The following is a 21,161-nucleotide window of genomic DNA, read 5'->3' as shown; positions in this document are numbered from 1 at the left end:
GAATAGTCTTTTGTCCTATGTTGTTTGTTACATCTTTTAATTACCTCTTAAATATTGAATCCATTTCTCTCCATTCTCACTGTCAACATCATCTTGATTAGACTAGTTTAGTAGTCTCCAAACTGGTGTATGTGTAACTCCCCAATTCTCTTCTCTGTTCCATAGCTGGATGATTTTTTTTTTTAAATATTTATTTATTTATTTTGGCTGCATCAGGTCTTTGTTGTGGCACACGGGATCATTGAGTTGCGGCATGCGAACTCTTAGTTGCAGCATGTGGGATCTAGTTCCCCGACCAGGGATTGAGCCTGGGCCCTCTGCATTGGGAGCGTGGAGTCTTAGCCACTGGACCACCAGGGAAATCCCCATAGCTGGATTATTTTTAAAACAGCCATTCTGATCAGGTCTTTTCCCTCCCAAGTTGAAAAACCTTTCAATTACATACTTCCATTTGCTCTTAACAGAAAGTTCACAGATCCCTAATTTTGTGTATTTATTTCTTTTGCTTCCCACCACCCAAAACAAAATCAATAAAAAGCAAACTAAAAACCCGCAAAGCCTTTCGACTAACTTATCCTTCAAGTCAGCCTATTTATGCCATTTCCTAGGGCTTTTTCCTCTGAATTTCTCTCCCTCTTGCACCGTGAAACACATCTTTTTTTTTAAAACACCCATTAAACTTGTAATTATTTGTTTTAAGGTAAATATCATATACTTCATCAGATGAAGAACATAATAGCAACCCTGCAGATTGCACCCACCACGTGCTGTCAGTGTTCGAAGCACTTTATGTGTTTTATCCTCACAACAGCATTTTGATGTAAGTACTGTCACCCCATTTTTCAGAGGGAGAAGTTGAGGCAAGAGAGAGGTTAAGTAATTTATCCAGTATCGTACAACTAGTAAGTGGCAGAATCAGAATTCAGTCCCAGGCATTGTGACTCCAGAATGCGTGCTTTTAACCTCCTCGGGCTGCCTGTAATCTCTGACCCCTGAACCGCATTAGCTTCCTGTGGCTGCTGTAACAAGGCAAAGTGAGAGATTAATTTTCTCACAGTTCTGGAGGCTAGAAGTAAAAAATCAAGGTGTCAGTGGGCCCACTCCCTCCAAAGGCTCTAGGAAAGAATTCTTTTCTTGCCCTTTACAGCTTCTAGTGCCCCAAGTGTTCCTTGGCTTGCTGGCAGCATAATTCCAATCTCTGCCAACCTCTGTCTCTTCGAGAAAGTCTAGGCCTTTTCTGTCAAGTGCCTCAAAATTCTTCCAGCCTTTTCCCATTTCCAGTTCCTAAGCCACTCCCACGTTTTTAAGTATCTGTTATAGCAGCACTTCCTTTCCCAGTATCAAAATCTGTTCTAGGGGACTTCCCTGGTGGCGCAGTGGTTAAGAATCTGCTTGCCAATGCAGGGGACACGGGTTCGAGCCTGGTCTGGGAAGATCCCACGTGCCGTGGAGCAACTAAGCCTGTGTGCCACAACTACTGAGCCTGCAGTCTAGAGCCCACAAGCCACAACTACTGAGCCTGCGTGCCACAACTACTGAAGGCCGCATGCCACAACTACTGAGCCTGCACTCTAGAGCCCACGAGCCACAACTACTGAGCCCACGTGCCACAACTACTGAAGGCCGCATGCCACAACTACTGAGCCTGCGCTCTAGAGCCTGCAAGCCACAACTACTGAGCCCTCGTGCCACAGCTACAAAGCCCGCATTGCCACAGCTACTGAGCCCACACTCTAGAGCCTGTGAGCCACAACTGCTGAGCCCGCGTGCCACAATTACTGAAGCCCACATGCCACAACTACTGAGTCTGCGCTCTAGAGCCTGTGAGCCACAACTGCTGAGCCCGCATGCCACAACTACTGAGCCCGCGCTGTAGAGCCTGTGGACCACAACTGCTGAGCCCGCGTGCCACAACTACGAAGCCTGCATGCCACAACTACTGAGCCTGTGCTCTAGAGCCTGCGAGCCACAACTACTGAGCCTGCGTGCCACAACTACTGAAGCCCTCATGCCACAACTACTGAGCCTGCGCTCTAGAGCCCGCGAGCCACAACTACTGAAGCCCGCGCGCCTAGAGCCCATGCTCCGCAACAAAGAGAAGCCACTGCAGTGAGAAGCCCACGCACCACAATGAAGAGTAGCCCCCGCTTGCCGCAACTAGAGAAAGTCCATGCGCAGCAACAAAGACCCAATGCAGCCAAAAAAATAAGTTAAAAAATTAAATCATAAAAAAAAAGCATGAAATCAAAATCTGTTTTAGTTTCCTAGGGCTGCCATAACAAATTGAGCATAAAATGAGTTGTTTAAAGCAACAGGAATTTATTCTCTCGCGATTCTGGCGGCTAGAAGTTTGAAACCAGCGTCAGCAGGATTGTTTCTTTCTGGAGGCTCAGGGAGACTCTGTTCCATGCCTGTCTCTTAGCTTCTGGTGGTTGCTGGCCTTCCTTGGTGTCTCCTGGCTCATAGGCAAGGGCACATGACTCGAATCTCTGCCTCCATCTTCACATCACCTTCTCCACGTGTCTCTTTGAATCCTCTCCTCCGCTTGTAAGGATAGCAGTCATTTGATTTAGGGCTCACCCTAAATCCAGAATGATTTCATCTCAAGATCCTTAGCTAATTACATCTGCAAAGACCATACTTCCAAGTAAGGTCACATTCTGCAGTTTCAGGTGGACATACCTTTTTGTCAACCCACCACACTAGTGTTCCTCACTCTTACTAGTTTCTGTGGGTTTGTTTAGAAATGAAACTCAAAACGTACTGTTAGTCATTAACCTCTTACTTATCTTGGCTAAGTAAAAGCCAAACAGACTTTAAAATGTAGGCATATAATCTGTAAGTTTGCTATTAATTGTAGTTTTGGCCCATATTTTCATTCCATTCTGTCCTCCCCTGTGACTTCAGGGAAGCCAGGCCAGTTTGGGTGTGCAGAAGGAACGTTTTAGAGACAGGGCTTCTGTAGAAACCAAATTCTAACCCCATAAACAAAGATACTTACAAATTGATGTATATTCATCTAGGAAAGCAGTTGTCACTTTTACAATTAGAACAGATAATCTTGGTTATATAAACTGTGTAAACGTGCCCAAGTACATCAATATTAAAACTTCTTTGAAAGCATTAGCTGTTATTGTTCACTCAGTTTTGCTACTTTATGCTTTTGATGAATTTATCCTTCTGTAGCTTCAAGAAGAAAATAAATGGTCATTGTTGAGTATTATCTTTGATGAGCAGAATGAAAAATAGAGCTATTTTTACTTTGTATTTTTTTTTAATATATATTTTTGGCTGCATCGGGTCTTAGTTGCGGCATGTGGGATCTTTTGTTGCATCTTGTGGGCTTCTCTCTAGTTGTGGCATGCTGGCTCCAGAGCGCATGGGCTCTGTAGCTGCGGCATGCGGGCTCAGTAGTTGTGGGTGTGGGCTTAGTTGCCCCGCTTCATGTGGGATCTTAGTTCCCCAACCAGGGATTGAACCCGTGTCCCTTGCATTGGAAGGCGGATTCTTAACCATTGGACCACCAGGGAAGTCCCCCAGTAGAGCTGTTTCTAGAGGGACATTGACAAAACTGTACATTTAGGGGAAGAATATCAGGGTAGTGACGACTGGAAAACATGCTGTATGAGGAATAAAGTATTTGAGCATGTTTGGCCTGAAAAGAAAAAAAACTGGGTAAAATTATAGATGTTGTGAAAGAGTTGATGGACTGTGTATGGAGGAGGCGTTAGGTTTATTTCAGAGAATTCTAGCAGGCAGAATCAGGATGGATTGGTGGAAACACTAGGTGTGTGTCATCTCTTAAAAGGAAAAAACTTTCTAACAGAGCAGTTCCAATCTAGAATAGACTGCCACCATATAAAGTTGTGAATTCTCTGTTAAGATGAAACTTAAGATTAAAATTAAGTGTTCTCCGTTAAGATGGAAATTATGCAGATGCCAGCATGGGCTAAGTCAGTCAACTGATAAGGACCCTTTTAGTAGCCTGTGAGTTGCTTGAAAAATTGGACAGAATGTCCATTTAATTAAATTTGTTCCCATAGCATCTCACTTTCATGTAGAAATCTTATGCTTATAAATTGTTTTCTACCCCAAAAACGTTTTTATGTAGAATGTTTTTCTTGTTCCATTGAAATTTGTAGATATTTCTGAATCAAGAGGAAAAAAGCAAACAAGGAAAGAATTTGATATCATTAAACAGAGGGAAAATCCTTAAGATTGAAATCTTAGAAAACAAAGAATTAGGCTGTCCTGTAACTCTTGTGCTCCGTCAAAGCTCACTATGTACTTTTTATTTATTTATTATTTATTTTTGGCGGCATTGGGTCTTTGTTGCTGCGTGGGCTTTCTCTAGTTGAGGCGAGGGTAGGCTACTCATGGTTACGGTGCGCGGACTTCTCATTGCAGTGGCTTCTCTTGTTGCAGAGCTCAGGCTCTAGGCGCATGGGCTTCAGTAGTTGTGGTACGTGGGCTCAGTAGTTGTGGCTCGTGGGCTCTAGAAGGAAGGCTCAGTACTTGTGGCGCACGGGCTCAGCCACTCCACGGCATTTGGGATCTTCCCGGACCAGGGCTCGAACCCGTGTCCCCTGCATTGGCAGGCGGATTCTTAACCACTGCGCCACCAGGGAAGCCCCCTATTAATCTTTTTATTTAGAGGATTCTGACATCTTTAACATTTTAAATTGGAGTAGACCATTGTTCTCACTCAGTCATAAAAAGTCAGTAGAAATACCCACTGTAGAGTGAAATCTAGAGCAGCTTAAAAAAATGATTTTCAGAAATTTTTGTAAAAAGCTTCTAACAGAAATATATTAGTATCATATGTCAGCAGATGCTGATTTGAAAGAGGGAAAACAGGAACCCTTTATTAATCTTTTTCTTTAAAATTTTTGATAATTTTGATATCCTTTTATTTATCCATGATTTAATATATCCCTTCTTTGTTCAGAATTATTGAATGTCTCATTCCTGGAATTCTGCTACATTTTAATTTATTTACTACCTTATTAGTAACAATAATATTTTCTGTTTATTGATCGCTAATGATGTTTTCCAGGCACTATGATAGATGCCTTATTATAATACCTTTATTTACCGTATAGTATCTTACAGTGTCCCTCAAGACAGGTACTGTTGTCCTCATTTTACCAGTGAGGTGAATAAAATGTCTCAGAGGCTCAGAGGAGTTGTGGCTTGTCCCCGTTCACATATCTCATTTAAAGCCATATCTTTCTTAAAGTGCTCTTCTTTCAGCTTTGTGAGTTTGCCTTTGAGCAGACAGGAATGTTAGACTCTTTCTTGTTAGGTACCTCACACATACTCCTGAATTCTTCTGAATGAGAGAAGAACTAAGTCACATATGTTTCTTGAAGTCTGGTCCTAGACATTAATTTGCCTTGTGTTTTTAGTTATTAGTGTTGAAGTCTCCACCTCCATTACAAGTGACTGGCATCTTTAGAGAGATTTAAGCAGGAAAATAAGCTGCTGTGCTCTTCTTCTCTCCAGTTTGAGCTTTGATTGTCCGTTAAGAAAGAGGGATGAGGCATTGTTACTTGATTGAGATGACTCCTTCAGGGACCAGAATTTAGCAGAGCATTTACACCATTTGGATGGAAATGTTTCTAAACTATACTGTAATGTGAACCTGCTCTGTACCTGCCAAGTACTGAACACAGTTTAAAAATTTCTGGTTATTCTGCTCCTCGCATTGTTACAGTGATGATCTTAAAGTTGATTGAAGTGTAACCAAGACTGTCCTCCACCAAGTACTCACACGCTCTGAATTTTAAGGTCATGTTTCTGCATGTCATGTTTTTAGATATCTTTCTTTGCTGCTATACTAATTCCTCTCTTCCCACTACTACAAGCAAATTATTTTATCCTAAGCTGCTATGGGCTAGCAAATCAAAATAATTAGAGGTTCAAATAAAATGAGTACCTTGAGTTTGAATGAGACTTGATAGGATCCCTTATGAGCAAATATACTGAGCTTTAGTGCACAATCTTTGTGTGTTTTAACTTCCACTGGATAGATAAAATTGTCAGGTAAGTGCCATTTTGTCTAACATCAAAGTGTTTTTGTGCTGTTTTTAAACAGAGAAGAAGATACGGAAAATGAAAATGAAAAGAAAATTTGGTACTACAGCACAAAGGTCCAGCTTGCAGAATTAATTGACTGTCTAGACAAAGATTACTGGGAAGCAGAACTCTGCAAAATCCTAGAAGAAATGCGTGAAGAAATCCACCGGCACATGGACATAACTGAAGACCTGACCAATAAGGCTCGGGGCAGTAATAAATCCTTTCTGGCGGCAGCTAATGGTGAGAGGGAAATTTTCTTATTTTACTTTTTGTTACATTTCCTGGTATGAAATCACTACAAAATATGAAAATATATTAAAATTTTCAAGTATGATTATTTTAATTCTCTATATTTCATTTTCTCAAGAGGAACTTGTTCATCCTAACATAAATTGGGGATCCTGTGCATTTTAGTGTTTTGTACCTTGCCTTGCTCATTACTGATGTTCCCCAAATTATATTTGTTTCTTTCTTTAATTCAAGAATTTTATTAATAAACCTTTTAGGGAGTCCTATTTTTAATTATGAGAAATGGTATTCCTTTAAAAATTACTCTTTGCTTTCTTTTTTTCTAATAAACTTTTAATTTTAGAATAATTTTAGAGTTACAGAAAAGTTGCTAAGATAACACAGAGGGTTTCACGTACGCTGCAGCATGCTTCCCCTATTGTAACATCTTTTTTTTTTTTTTTTGCGGTACGCGGGCCTCTCACTGCTGTGGCCTCTCCCGCTGCGGAGCATAGGCTCCGGACGCGCAGGCTCAGCGGCCATGGCCCACGGGCCCAGCCGCTCCGCGGCATGTGGGATCGTCCCAGACCGGGGCACGAACCCGTGTCCCCTGCATTGGCAGGCGGACTCTCAACCAATGTGCCACCAGGGAAGCCCGTGGGGGCCACTCTTCATCACGGTGCGTGGGCCTCTCACTATCGCGGCCTCTCTTGTTGTGGAGCACAGGCTCCAGACGCGCAGGCTCAGTAGTTGTGGCTCACGGGCCTAGTTGCTCCACGGCATGTGGGATCCTCCCAGACCAGGGCTCGAACCTGTGTCCCCTGCATTAGCAGGCAGATTCTCAACCACTACACCACCAGGGAAGCCCCAGATCATGACTTCTAAATCTCATTCTCCAGGGGTTCCCTGGTGGCACAGTGGTTGGGAGTCTGCCAGCCGATGCAGGGGACGCGGGTTCGTGCCCCGGTCCGGGAAGATCCCACGTGCTGTGGAGCAGCTGGGCCCGTGAGCCATGGCCGCTGACCCTGTGCGTCCGGAGCCTATGCTCCGCAGCGGGAGAAGCCACAGCAGTGAGAGGCCCGCGTACCGCAAAAAAATAAAAAATAAAATAAAATCTCATTCTCCAATTAAAAAAAGAATCAAGACTCCTTGAGAATTCTAGGGCTGGGGCAAAGAAAATACAAGGTGAGTCTGGAACATCTTGTAGTGCTGGAAAGTGAGGAAGCACAGAAGAAGGAAGGTGGGAAGGAAGTGTGTTTAAAGGTTACAGGACTCATGTGTTCAAAGGATACAGGACTTACCTGGAAGAGCTCCCAATGGCCAAAAGCTGGACCGATTTGAGCAACAAAGTAAAAATGATAGTATTGGATCATAACCCAAAGAACATTATTAATATACAGGAGTCTATGCTGATATAACTTGTGGTCTGCACCCATGCCATAGTATCACTCCACCCTAGTTGAAAGAAAATTAGAGCCATTAGGGATTTAGTGACTTCCAGAAAGTTATGGGACTTCAGAGAGAAATGTTTCCAAATGGGCCTCTGTTTTCTCATTTTACAGTGGAGACCTGAAGATTTAGTAGCCTACCCCCAGGCTCACGTAGTTAATTCAGGTCAGATCTGTGCTAGGTCCTGGGTCTCTAGGTTTTTGTTACTGTACCACACTGCCCAGACTGTGGGTCTGTGTCAGCTTAACAGATTTTCTCCTATGGCAGAGGATATCACAGTAATCTATATCAATCTCAATTTTAAAAGCTAGACTAATTTTCCTTTCTTTTTTTAAAAAGAAATTAGAGCCTATATTATCATGTATTTTCTAGAAGTGAAGATAACCAAATCGATTTGAGTTCTCTAAACATCAAAATGTTACTGGTAATCTTGATCCTTATTTCATAGTTCTTAATGCTTTTAGCAAATTTATCTTTAATAACTTGTATTGAAACTCTTAAGTGGCATTTATAGTACTTTTATACTTGGTATATATGGAAACATAATTTTATTTGTTTTATTATAGAAGAAATTTTGGAATCTATAAGAGCCAAAAAAGGAGACATTGATATTGTTAAAAGTCCAGAAGAAATAGAAAAGGAGAAGAATGAGACTGAGAATAATAACTCCAAAGACGCTGAGAAAAGCAGAGAGGAGTTTGAAGACCAGAGTCTTGAAAAAGACAGTGATGACAAAACACCAGATGATCCTGAGCAAGGAAAATCTGAGGGTAAAAACACTATTTGGTTAAAAAGAAATATTTCATCAGTGTTACTTATGAAAACTCCAGTTTTCCTTGCAAAATGAAAATGAATCTTTTTTATTGCAAACAACTATTTAATTTTACATTTCTGAAGAGGTTAGGATACCCTTCCTCCATATATAGCATGTATAGTCATTGTAATGAGTTTTATATATTGGTGGATTTACTATAATGTTATACCCATATCTCTATTTATACTTCTTAATAAGGTGCCATTTCCCTATAAGACTTTTTGGTGAAAATCACTGTTTTTATACCAGAATATACACTTTTGTATGTGATATAATACGTTCCTTTTTATGTTAACTACTTAAACATTCTTAATATATCAAATATTCTTAAATACCCTTTGGATTACCTGCTGCAAAATTATCCCAGAATCTAATTGCTTCAAAATGGCCATTGAATAGAAGCCAGATTTTTTGGTGATCATTCATTTTTAGTAGTTGACTGAATGTGGCCATTTGTCCTAAAGCAATTTTAAAGGATATCTTTAAAGTTTTGTTGTGCATTTTACTGTAGAGCCAACAGAAGTTGGGGATAAAGGTAACTCTGTGTCAGCAAATCTTGGCGACAACACAACAAATGCTTCTTCAGAAGAGACTAGTCCCTCTGAAGGGAGGAGTCCCGTGGGGTGTCTCTCAGAAACCCATGATAGCAGCAACATGGCAGAGAAGAAGGTGGCATCTGAGCTCCCCCAGGATGTGCCAGGTACAGAGGGCAGTGTATCAATGCCTCTGTAATGGGGGGGAAATCCTTCCCTTTAGTAGTAAAAGCTGAATGTCACCTAAAACTTTAAAGTATGTGTTCATTCATGCTGCTTGCTTACATAAATGCCATCCCTGATTGCTAAGTTGTCACCTAACATTTGGAGTTTGACAGATGTTCTTGCATTTAGTGCTTGAAACTCATCATAATCTTCATGCTTTTTAAAGTTCATTTAGCTGTTTTTGTCTAATAGACTTATTTTTATATTTTATCACCAGACCATAGTGGCAGATATTTTGGGTTTAAATACTCACATACTAATGGCTCAGTGTTGAATGATTTGACCATTCCAATTCTGTATGTACTAACAGATTAATTTTATGTTTGCATGTGGTCATGTAAGTTTTTTTTTAACAACATCTCAAACCATAATGTTACAATAGAAAACCATTGTCACAATATATTTTGACATGAAAATGTAAATTAACCAGTAATAAATTTTAAGCTTTTTAAAATTAAATTCAAAATAAGTTATATCACACCAAGAATGTTATTATGCCTTTCCTTTTGCCTTTTTTAAAAATGAAAAAAAAATTTTTTATTATAGGAGCTGTGTGTATATTTTTGAAAAACAAATCAGAAAATTTAGATGAGCAAAACAAGAAAAAAAATACTGGTAATCCTATCAAAAGTCAATAATTATAGTTAATACTGTATTGGAAATCCTTAAAGAGTTTTTCTGTGTATTATAAGAATGTCATGTAGTTCTTTCCTTTTTTTTTCCCGCCTCTCTTTATTTTAGCCATTCTGGTAGGAATGTAAGGATATCTTATTGTGATTTGAACTTGTAGTTCCCTGGTGACTAAGGATGTTGAGCACCTTTCGTGTGTGTGTGTGTGTGCGTGCGTGCGCGCGCCTATATATGTGTGTGTGTGTGTGTGTGTGTGTGTATATATATATATATATTAGACATTTGGATAACTTCTTTTGAGAATTGCCTGTCAGTTCTTTTGTTCATTTTCTATCAAGTGGTCTCTTTTGTGTGTGTGTGGATGTTTCATTGGCTGGGCTAAGTCCAGTCCCTCTACTCCATCCTGACTGGAAGCAAAAGTTTCTCCATTGATATTTTAAAAAATGTTAACCCAATCTCATCATATTCCTGGAATAAATACAACTTGGTTGTGGTATGTTCTTGCTCTTATGTATTGTTGCATTTCATTTTTTAATATTTTGTTTAGGATTTTTGCGTCAACTTTCATGAATGAGATTGACTTGCAGTTTTCTTTCTGTGATAATGTCTGTGTCAGGATTTGATGCCTAGATTATGCTGGCCTCATAAAATGAGTTGGTACAAGTTCCCACTTTTCCTTTTGTCTGCAAGAGTTTCTGTGGGTTGGTATTATTTATTCCTTAAATGTTTGCTAAAGTCTTCTGGTCCTGGAGTTTTCATTGTGGGAAAGTTATTAATTGTAGATTTCATTTCTTTGGTAGATAGTAGGCTATTCATATTTTCTGTTGTTTTCTTGTGTCAGTTTTAGTAAATTTTATTTTTCTAGGAATCTACCATTTCATTTAAATTTAAGATTTTATTGACATAATAACATCCTGTTTTTTAAATGTCTATAGCATCTGTAGTGATCTCTTTTTTCAGTCGAGAAATTGGTTATCTGTTTTCTCTTAATCATTTCATAAGACTATTAACAATTTTTATGAGTCTTTAAAAAAATAACTTTGGGCTTTGTTTATCCTCTCTATATTTTTTCTAGGTTTTTATCTTATTTTTATTTCATTCCTTTTATATTTTTTCATTTTTGTGAATTTTTCTTCCCTGTCTTTTTTTTCCCAAAACCACTCTATTGAGGTATAATTAATATACAAAAAGCTGTACATATTTAATATGTACAACTTGATGAGTTTGGAGATAAATATATACCTGTGAAACCGTCACCACAATCTATGACATAAACATATCCATCACCTCCAGAAGTTTCCCATACCCTCTTTTTTTTTTTTTTTTTTTTTGGTTGTGGACCATTTTTAAAGTCTTTATTGAATTTGTCACAGTATTGCTTCTGTTTTATGTTTTGGTTTTTTGGCCGTGAGGCATGTGGGATCTTAGCTCCCTGCCCAGGGATTGAACCTTCCTCCCCTGCACTGGAAGGCAAAGTCCTAACCACTGGACCGCCAGGGAAGTCCCTCTCATACACTTTTTTTTTTAAACATCTTTATTGGAGTATAATTGCTTTACAGTGGTGTGCTGGTTTCTGCTTTATAACAATGTAAATCAGTTATACATATACATATATCTCATACCCTCTTTATTATTTTTTTCTTCTAGCTTCTTAAGATGGATGCTTTGATTATTTTTTATTTTTTCTATGTCTGTTGTCAAGGCTATAAATTTCCCTCTATGTACTGCTGTAGCTGCATCTCACAAACTTTAATATGTTATTTTGTCTTTATCATTCAGTTTAAAATACTTTCTAAATTTTATTATGATGTGTTTTTTTAACCCATTGCTTATTTAGAAATATATTGTTTAATACTCAAACATTTAGAGATTTTCTTTTTTTTTAATTAATTAATTTTTGGCTGCTTTGGGTCTTCATTGCTGTGCACAGGCTTTCTCTAGTTGTGGTGAACGGGGGCTACTCTTCCTTGCGGCCAGTGACTTCTCTTGTTGTGGAGCACAGGCTCTAGGCACGTGGGCCTCAGTAGTTGTGGCATGCTGCTCAGTAGTTGTGACTCTCAGGCTGTAGAGCTCAGGCTCAGTAGTTGTGGCACATGGGCTTAGTTGCTCTGCAGTGTGTGGGATCTTCCCGGACTAGGGCTCGAACCCATTTCCCGTGCATTGGCAGGCGGATTCTTAACCACTGCGCCACCAGGGAAGTCCTAGAGATTTCTAGTTATCTTTTTTATTGATTTCTAGTTTAACACACTGTAGTCAGAGAACATTCTGTACATGATTTATGTCCTTTAAGATTTGTTGAGGCTTGTTTTGTGGTCCAGCATTTGGTTAATGTTGATGAACTGTCTCATATACACTTGAAGAGGATGTCTATTTTTAGTTTTGGGGTGCAGTACAGAACAACTAGGTCAGGGTTTTAATTGTGTTGCTGAAATCTATATGTTTGCTATTTTTTTCCCCCCTATGGAAGATAATTTTTTTTAACATCTTTTTGGAGTATAATTGCTTTATAATGGTGTGTTAGTTTCTGCTTTATAACATATGCAAGATACTTTTAAGTTATTTCTATTTACTGTGGGGTTGCCTTTTTATCTTTTAAATATTTTTAGTTTTTGCATTATATATTTTGAGCCTGTGTTAGTAGGTGCACATAATTTTTATATTGTTGAATTAACTATATCTTTGTGAAATGTCCTTTATCTTTAATACTACTACTAAACTACAGAAGCTTTCTTTTGATTAGAGTTTGTATTTTATATCTTTTCTGGAATGGAAAGGTATTTAAAAATAACCCGAGAATTTAAAATCTCTTTCAAAATACATCTACTTTAGAATTTCTTTAGAAATATATACACACATATGTATACATATATATGGATATGCATATTTATTTATTTCAAGCTGTATTTTGTCAAGTCCTGTCAGAGAGCACTATCATTTTCTTATGATAGACGACATTATGCAAAAGAAAAATTATAAGTCTGTGATCTAAAAATCTAAAGGAGTGAGAACATAAGAAAAATGGGCAGATTTCATGATTTCAAATTGGGTATGATTCAGAAAGATTTTATGTGGCTGAGATTGAAGTTTAAACTGAAAAGTTGGGCCATATTTTGGGAAATGTTTGTAGACATCACTTAAAAAAGTTAATCTCTGGGGCTTCCCTAGTGGCGCAGTGGTTGAGCGTCCGCCTGCCGATGCAGGGGACGCGGGTTCGTGCCCCGGTCCAGTAGGATCCCACATGCCGCGGAGCAGCTGGGCCCGTGGGCCATGGCCGCTGGGCCTGCGCGTCCGGAGCCTGTGCTCCGCAACGGGAGAGGCCGCGGCAGTGGGAGCCCCGCGTATCGCAAAAAAAAAAAAAAAAGTTAATCTCTGAATATCTGTTCCTGAGATTTTCCACCACTGCATCTGTATTCCAGACATTTCACTTCAGTTCATGAAAATGGTTATGTTGCTAAAAACGACCCGTTATAGCAAGTGTACTGTTTATTATTCAGTATAACTTCTTTGTAGTTAACAAATAGCTCAATTTCAGAATTACACTTTCGTTCTGGATTTTAGATTAGAAACTTTTGTACCAGATTGCCAGTTTTTCAGTATATAAGGAGAGACAGGGGCATGTGTCTTTCTAGCATCTTAACCTCAAATGTACTATTGAGAATTTGTATTCAAACATATAATGAAGACAGCATTTGTTTTATTAAAGTTATGCCTCTAGATTTAATGACTGGGACTAAGAAAATAGCAGCAGTAGATAAAACTGGCTTTATTTCCATAACTATTTATAATTGCTTTGAAAGTGTTTCCATGGACATATTGAAAGTCTAACATCTGTAAAGTTGAACTATAAGAACATATTAATTTAACCGTTTTCTTAACTTTTTGGGATAACGACATCTTAAAAGATAGTACTTTGCTTTAGGTTTGGATTTTATTGTAAGGAAATTAAGTGGAGGTTAAGAGGCTGCTGATACTGGATGCTGAACTGATGTGCTTCCCGTTTACTTCTACCTCATTGAGTTGATTGATAATGGCTTTTAGAGGTTCTGCAGCTAAATATTACTCTTTTGTTTCTTATTCTTTTTTTTTTTTTTTTTTGCGGTATGAGGGCCTCTCACCGCTGGGGCCCCTCCCGTCGCGGAGCACAGGCTCCAGACGCGCAGGCCCAGCAGCCACGGCCCACGGGCCCAGCCGCTCCGTGGCACGTGGGATCCTCCCGGACCGGGGCACGAACCCACGTCCCCTGCACCAGCAGGCGGACTCCCAACCACTGCGCCACCAGGGAAGCCCTTCTTATTCTTTTAAATGTGTTTGGTTTTAGCTTCTAGTGTAGAATATTTGAACTGTGAGGACTATTGGTAGGTGATATCTTCTTTGTGGTGTTTTAAAGCAAATGCTTGAGATTTCTTTAATCCTAATGAAGTAAGGATGTAAAGAGTTCTAGAGCAATTCCTCTCAACTGAAATGGATGAAAACTTAAGGCAAATTAACTTGGGACAAGTCAACAAAAAAGCTATGTATTATGAGTTATGATAGTCCTCAGCTTGTTAGCACCTTGAAAGTTTAAATGGACAGATTCTGAATTCAGTTTGCTTTCAGTGGGGTAATGGTTTTTTTTAAGATCAAAATACCTTGGGATGGGATTGATTGCCTATTCTTTTATGAAGTACCATCATCTTCCTAATAGCAGAGAGCACTTTCTATGAAGTATTTTAAGATACGATTAGGTGGAATCTCTTAAGTCCTATCCCAGAGTTATTGTCTTGGTTAAAACCATACTTGGGGTGTATTGTATGCTGAAATAGTTTTTTGTGGGCTAGTGTAGAACCCAATCACTTTTTATTATACTTCTGTGAGAAAATGCACTCTGAATTCTGAGCTCATAAATGAGGGGATGTCTATATACTGTTTCATTATTCGAGAAGATGATTTTTAGACAATTATAAATTAAGAATACAGCACATTTCAAAACTAGATCTACAGATGTGAAAGGAATGATTAGTGAGGAATTTGATGCTATTCATGTGAGACTTCTCTTCCAAATATATGCATTTTCCAACATGAGTTAGTTGATTATATTACTGGTTTGCAGCTGTCAGATTTTAAGTTTGCCATTTCTGTCTTTCATGTAGAATTTTCTTATTATGACATGCACGAAAGTTAAGAGAATAGTATAGTGACCCCTCCCCCATATTTTAACACTTAGATTAGAAAATCATCAATATTTTGTCATACTAGTTTTACTCATGCTTTTTTTTTTTAACTGCTTTTTTGAGTGCGGAGGACTCAAATTTTTAAAAATCGCCCCCCTTTGACCCCATGTGTACACTATTAGATAAATCATAATCCTCAGTTAATTGCACTCATCATTGGTCATTACATAGTCCCCCTTAATTTATTCATTCACGTTTGAAATGATCTTTATTAATGAAATAAACACCTAGGAACCTATCACCCAAAACAGAAGTCTAAGTCCTGCTTTGAAACTTACCTGTATCGAGCCATCTCCCTGTTCTCATCGCCTGCATCCTTCTACCCTACCTGAAGTGATTGTCACCCTGAATCCTGTGTTCACTAATATTTTCTTTCCTTTTTATAACAGAAATCCAGTAGAATTAAGACTATTGATACTAGAGGTCAAAGTGATGTATAGACCACATAACTGTTGCTTCATTGAGTTGATCTACATGGTTTGCTAAAAACTATGTATTTCTGTTTCTTTATTTTATTTTATTTTATTTTTGCGGTACGCGGGCCTCTCACTGCTGTGGCCTCTCCCGTTGCGGAGCAACAGGCTCCGGACGCGCAGACTCAGCGGCCATGGCCCACAGGCCCAGCTGCTCAGCGGCATGTGGGATCTTTCCAGACCAGGGCACGAACCCATGTCCCTTGCATCGGCAGGCGGACTCTCAACCACTGCGCCACCAGGAAAGCCCTCGGTTGTTTTAAACTGTGTAGCAAGTGTGTTGTGTTAAGTATGTCTTATTAAGTGTATGCGTTAAGTATAACTTCGGGGAACTTAATCTTTTCGCTTTATATTACTAATACAATGTTTTATGTTGCTGGAGTTCTTTCACATTAACTGTATTACAATACTCCTCTGTGTAACTATACCACAGTTTATCCCCTTTCCTGATGATGTGAATTTGGGTTGTTTCCTTACTGCAGTATTCTAAAGCAAATCCCAGACCTCATGTTATATCAGTCCTACATACATTTCTAAAGAATATGGACATTTTCTTATATAATTACAGTGCCATTATCATTTTAATAAAATTGACAGCAATTCTTACTGTCATCTACTATCCAGTCAATTTAAATTTCCTCACTTAAAAAAATTTTTTTGAACATTGGCTGTGTTTTAAATAACTCAAAATAAGATCCCCGCGTGACATGACATTTGGTTTTATATCTACTGAGTCTCTTAATCTAGAGCATTCTTCCCTTTCCTGACTTTTTAAAGAATCCTAGTATATCCTACTATGGAATATCCCACATCCAGGATTTTCTTTCCTTCTTAGTGTTTAATTTGTTCTAAAGGCTTGATTAAATTCATTTTCAACGACTTTTGGCAAGAATACTTCATAAGCTGTGTTCTGGGTATTTCACATCATATTGCATCAAAAGGCTCATTGTGATGTCTGTATGTTTTACCTTTACAAATTCTAAGATTGATCAGTGAGTTCAAAATCAGCTGTCTATTTGGAAGTTATAGTATATGATTTCTAATTCTATAATTTTTTCAGTATTTTTTTAACTGGAATTCTTCTGTAAAGAATTTTCCCTCATTAACTAAGTCTATTTGAATACCTTGAAATATAATTAGAGCAGAAATAAATGCTTAATTATTTCTCTTAAAATCTTATTTTCAGAGTCAGGAGTTGGTGTCTAGTTACCTTCAGTGGTGATTTTTGAGTTATGAACTTTGGGGGGAGGGGCATGATTTTCTCATTTTAAGTATCTGTTTGAACTCATGGGTCTTTATGTATGCAGCTTGTTTCAGTCAGTTGTAGTTATCATTAATTTGGTTATATTGATTTTCAGGAGGCCCTTTGTGTTGGATTTTGAGTCCTTTTTGCTGTGTATGACCCCAGTAGTCTCTTTTGCTTTTTTGCTTTTTGGCAGAATAAGATGTATGCGGCTTATCTTATACATTTCTTACCCCAGACCTGGAATCAGTAATTCCTGCAAGAAGCCCTGGTTCCTTTTTGTGGGAAATGATATTTAGAGACTGTCATCTGGGCCCAAGAATATTTACTGCTCTTGGGCTCTCACTGCCTCTAGGCTTTTTTATTGGGTAGTGTTAGGAAATAGGTATTTTAGAAAAGAAAAAAACCAATTCATGTTGCCATTTCAAATTCAGATTGAGGATTGCATACTTAGTTTCTTTTTTTACACTTGTATCTCTTTTCCTTTATACTGAATGCCTTAGTTCCTAACAACAGTAAGTTAATTATATACTTGCTTTATCCTGTTATAGATGTCCATTAATAATATATATTATTTTTATAATTATTGTTAATATCCTGATGTGCATTAATAACAGTAATAAGAAATGATTTAAATAGCATAGTAATTTCATAATACCAATATTATTGCTCACAGTAAGAGTACTGAACCGCATTTAAGATTTTTTGCAGCTCTTTATCTTTATACCTTATTTCCAGTAAGAATGTATAGTCAAAATTCTGTGTTCCAAAGTCACTTGAAATAATGTTTTTCTCTGTGTGGTTATGCCAACAACTTGATACACGATTAGGCTGTTTTCTTTCAGTTTTTAGGGGCTGCATTTCTAACTTGAATTTTTAAAAAATGTAAAACATTTACATGATTCCAAAGTCAAACTTTGTAACTGTTATCTATTCAGAGAATTTCCACTTTCATCCCTTCGTTCTCTAGGTAACCATTTCCTTCCTTTCCCTTACAGGTAGCTATTTTTATTAAGTTTTGGTTATTCTTCTAGTGTTATTTTTTTTTTTTGTATAGAAAAGCAAAATATGTGCATAAATTCACATTTCTCTCCTTTTTTACATGAAATTAGCATACTCTAAGTACTGTTCTGCATCTTTCTTTTTACATTTAATCTTGAGATCATTTCATATGTGGATATAATGATTTCCTCAGTCCTTGTTATGGTGCATGATATTTTATTGTATGTACCACCTTTTATTCAGCCAGTGCCGTATTGATGGGCATTTTGTTTTTTCTGGTCTTTTGCCATTATAAATAGTGCTACGGTGAATACCTCTGTAAATATCAGTAAGTAATTTAGTATTTTTGCCAGTGTATTTCAGGGTAGATTGCTAGGTTAAGAGTAGATGCATCTGTAATTTTTCTAGATATTGTCAGTTCCCTTTTATCCAGTTTGCACCATTTTACAGTCCTACAATGTGTGGCAGTACCTCTTTAACCCACCGCCTCTCTACCTGAGTGTATCATGAGACTTGGATTTTTGGCCAGTCTGGTAGCTGAGAGGTAGTTTCTCTATACGATTTTACTTTGCATTTCTCTTACTTTGAATTAAGTGAGCATATTTCCATGTTTAAAGGCCATTTTTCTTTTTTGTGGCTGAATCGCATGGCTTGTGAGATTTCAGTTCGCTGACTAGGGATTGAACCGGGGCCCTTGGCAGTGGAAGCACGGAGTCTGAACCACTGGACCGCCAGGGAACTCCCGCCATTTTCATTTCTTTCGTCACTGTTCATATATTTTTCCCATTTTTCTATCAGGTTGTTGGTTTTTTACTCAAAAAAAAATTTAGGAGCTCATGATGCATTACAGATAGCCTTTGTGATATACTGTCGACGACTTTTAATTTAGGGGATTGATTTAAAGGTATCTTAATAGTGGCAAAATGAAATGCACAGGGAGGCTCTAGATTTCTGAACTGCCGAGGAAAGACCTAGGCTTTCAGTTCATGGTAGTATTCATTTTGATATACTTTTAGGAACTGTACTCTTAGTGATACTATTATATTGGTCTTAAAATTAACAATCACTTAGGCATTACCTTCTAGTTAAATTTGGGGGTATAGAATTCAGGCAGAAAACCTTAGAGATAAATAATCCTGTTTAATTCTGTTTCAAATACTGTTTGAATACTTTATGAAAAGTAAGAACATAAACTTCAGATTTTGAGGGATTTTCTTCACCAAATCAGTTCTGCAGTATCTGGCACATCATAAATTTTGTGAGATTGTTATATCACTTTATTATTCTGAAAGATTGTCTGCTTTGTACTACACACTAAGGTGATAAGAGCCTGAGTTAATACTGGGAGACTTAAAAAACAATTCATAGGTTGTTGTTTGCAATTTCTTTCATACATTGCATTATTCATACATGAGCAGCTTTTTAAAATCTAGCTTTGTAATGCAACCCTAAAACAATTAAATGTCTTTTCTGACAATTAGTTGTTTTTGATGTGATTTCCAATTTAAAAATCAGATATTCTATTTTTCTAGAAGAACCTAACAAGACATGTGACAGCAGTAACACTAGTGCTACCACTACCTCCACCCAGCCTAATCTGGAAAACAGTAACAGCAGCAGTGAACTAAATTCTTCCCAGAGTGAATCTGCTAAGGCAGCTGATGATCCTGAAAATGGAGAAAGAGAATCTCATACACCTGTCTCTATTCAAGAAGAGATAGGTAAGAATACACTTCATACATTGAAAGGAGCTTTTTTATTTTTTTAATTTTTAATTTTTTAAATAAAAGTTTGATGGGGGTGGGCAGATTTGGATTTTGTTTTCCTTTTTTTTTTTTTTTAAACTCAAGTGACACTTGCACTCAGTGTTTTTGTTTTAAAAAAATAAAAAAGCACTTGGGAAAAAATACATCTTTTTCACACCCCCTCCCCAAAGGTAACCACCATTATTTGGTGTGTAACATTTTATATCTTTCTCCGTGCAGTTACATTAATGTATGTATGTTTACAAAAAGTTTTTTTTTTTTTTTAATATAAACGGGATCATTCTGCATGTGTTGTTCTGCATCTTGCTTTTTTCACTCAGTAATACATGTAGGGGTTCTTTTCATGTAATGAATTGAATTTATTCTTTTTTAACTGCTGCATGGTACTCCACAGTACAGATGAACCATAATTCATTTACTATTTCTCTATTAATGGACATTTAGGCTAACAGTTTTTTCATTATTACAACTAGTGGTGCTTTTTAACATCCTCACCATGTATCTCCGTGTACTTGTATTTCTGGCAGTATAGATACAGTAAATGGAATTGCTGGATCATATGGTAGGTACATTTAAAAAATAGTGATGGCTACTGCTTAATTGTACGTTAAAAGGAATTTATACTAATCATTTACATGTATGTGTATTTCTTCATATTCTCACTAAATTTGACATCATCTATCTGTTACATTTTTGCCAATGGTGAAAAGTATTTCATTTTAAAATTTGCATATCCCTGCTTACTAATGTGGTTGACTTTCTTTTCATGTGTTTGCTGAACTTTCTGTGAATTGCTTATTCATATTTTTTGCTGATCTGTTCCTACTGAATTTTGATATTTTTCCCAAATGAGTTTTAGGAATGCTTTATGTATTGTGGGTATTAATTTTTGATTTTACCTATATATTTATATAGTCATTGCTTGTTTTTAACCCTTTCTGTTGTTTTATAAAGAAATTTTTACATTTTTTATGCAGTTAAATTTATCAGTCTTTTTCTTTAGGATTTCTCTGGATTTTGTGTCTTACTAAGGAAGACCATCCCTATCCCAAGAACATACATATATTTTACAGTAATTTCACATAATACTTCTATAACTTTGTTTTTAATCCTTCTGGTGTATAATTTTGTGTATGATATGAGATGGAGATCTGTCTTAATTAGAACCTTTTCAATTGCAAGTGACCAAACCAGCTTAAACTAGCTTAAGTGAAAAGGGAATTTAATTAGCTCATATAATTGGGAAGTCCAAGCCATCACCAGGCATAACTGGACCTCCAGGTATCAAAACTCTTTCCATTTTCCTCTTTCTGTCTCACCTTTTGGATCTGCATATGTTTGTGTGTTAACCTCATTCTCTCCTAATACAGACAGGCTTTCCCCAAGTGGCAGGGAAGATGGCATCAGCGGTTTGTATTCATATCTTTCCAAGGTCTGTGACCCAAAGGCAAGGCCCCTACTCCTGCTCCAAATCAAAAGTCCTTGAGGAAAGAATTTGAGTGGCCTA

At 37.7% G+C, this 21,161-nt stretch overlaps 1 protein-coding gene across 4 annotated transcripts in view; it reads left to right on the top strand.

Moving 5' to 3' along the window:
* Window positions 1–21,161, top strand: part of BPTF (bromodomain PHD finger transcription factor) — a 139,379-nt gene that overhangs the window by 41,007 nt on the left and 77,211 nt on the right. For 3 of the 4 annotated variants that reach the window (XM_060133034.1, XM_060133032.1, XM_060133031.1), the window contains exons 3-6: window positions 6,098–6,321; window positions 8,325–8,528; window positions 9,084–9,272; window positions 19,421–19,609. In XM_060133034.1, coding sequence (XP_059989017.1) covers window positions 6,098–6,321; window positions 8,325–8,528; window positions 9,084–9,272; window positions 19,421–19,609 — 806 coding nt within the window. The remainder of the gene's footprint in view (window positions 1–6,097; window positions 6,322–8,324; window positions 8,529–9,083; window positions 9,273–19,420; window positions 19,610–21,161) is intronic. The other variant, XM_060133033.1, reaches the window with a different exon arrangement.

The sequence above is a fragment of the Lagenorhynchus albirostris genome, chromosome 20, assembly GCF_949774975.1.
Source record: "Lagenorhynchus albirostris chromosome 20, mLagAlb1.1, whole genome shotgun sequence".
Classification (NCBI taxonomy): Eukaryota; Metazoa; Chordata; class Mammalia; order Artiodactyla; family Delphinidae; genus Lagenorhynchus; species Lagenorhynchus albirostris.
Note: the sequence above shows the minus strand (reverse complement) of the source record. Positions and strands in the feature narration are given on the sequence as shown.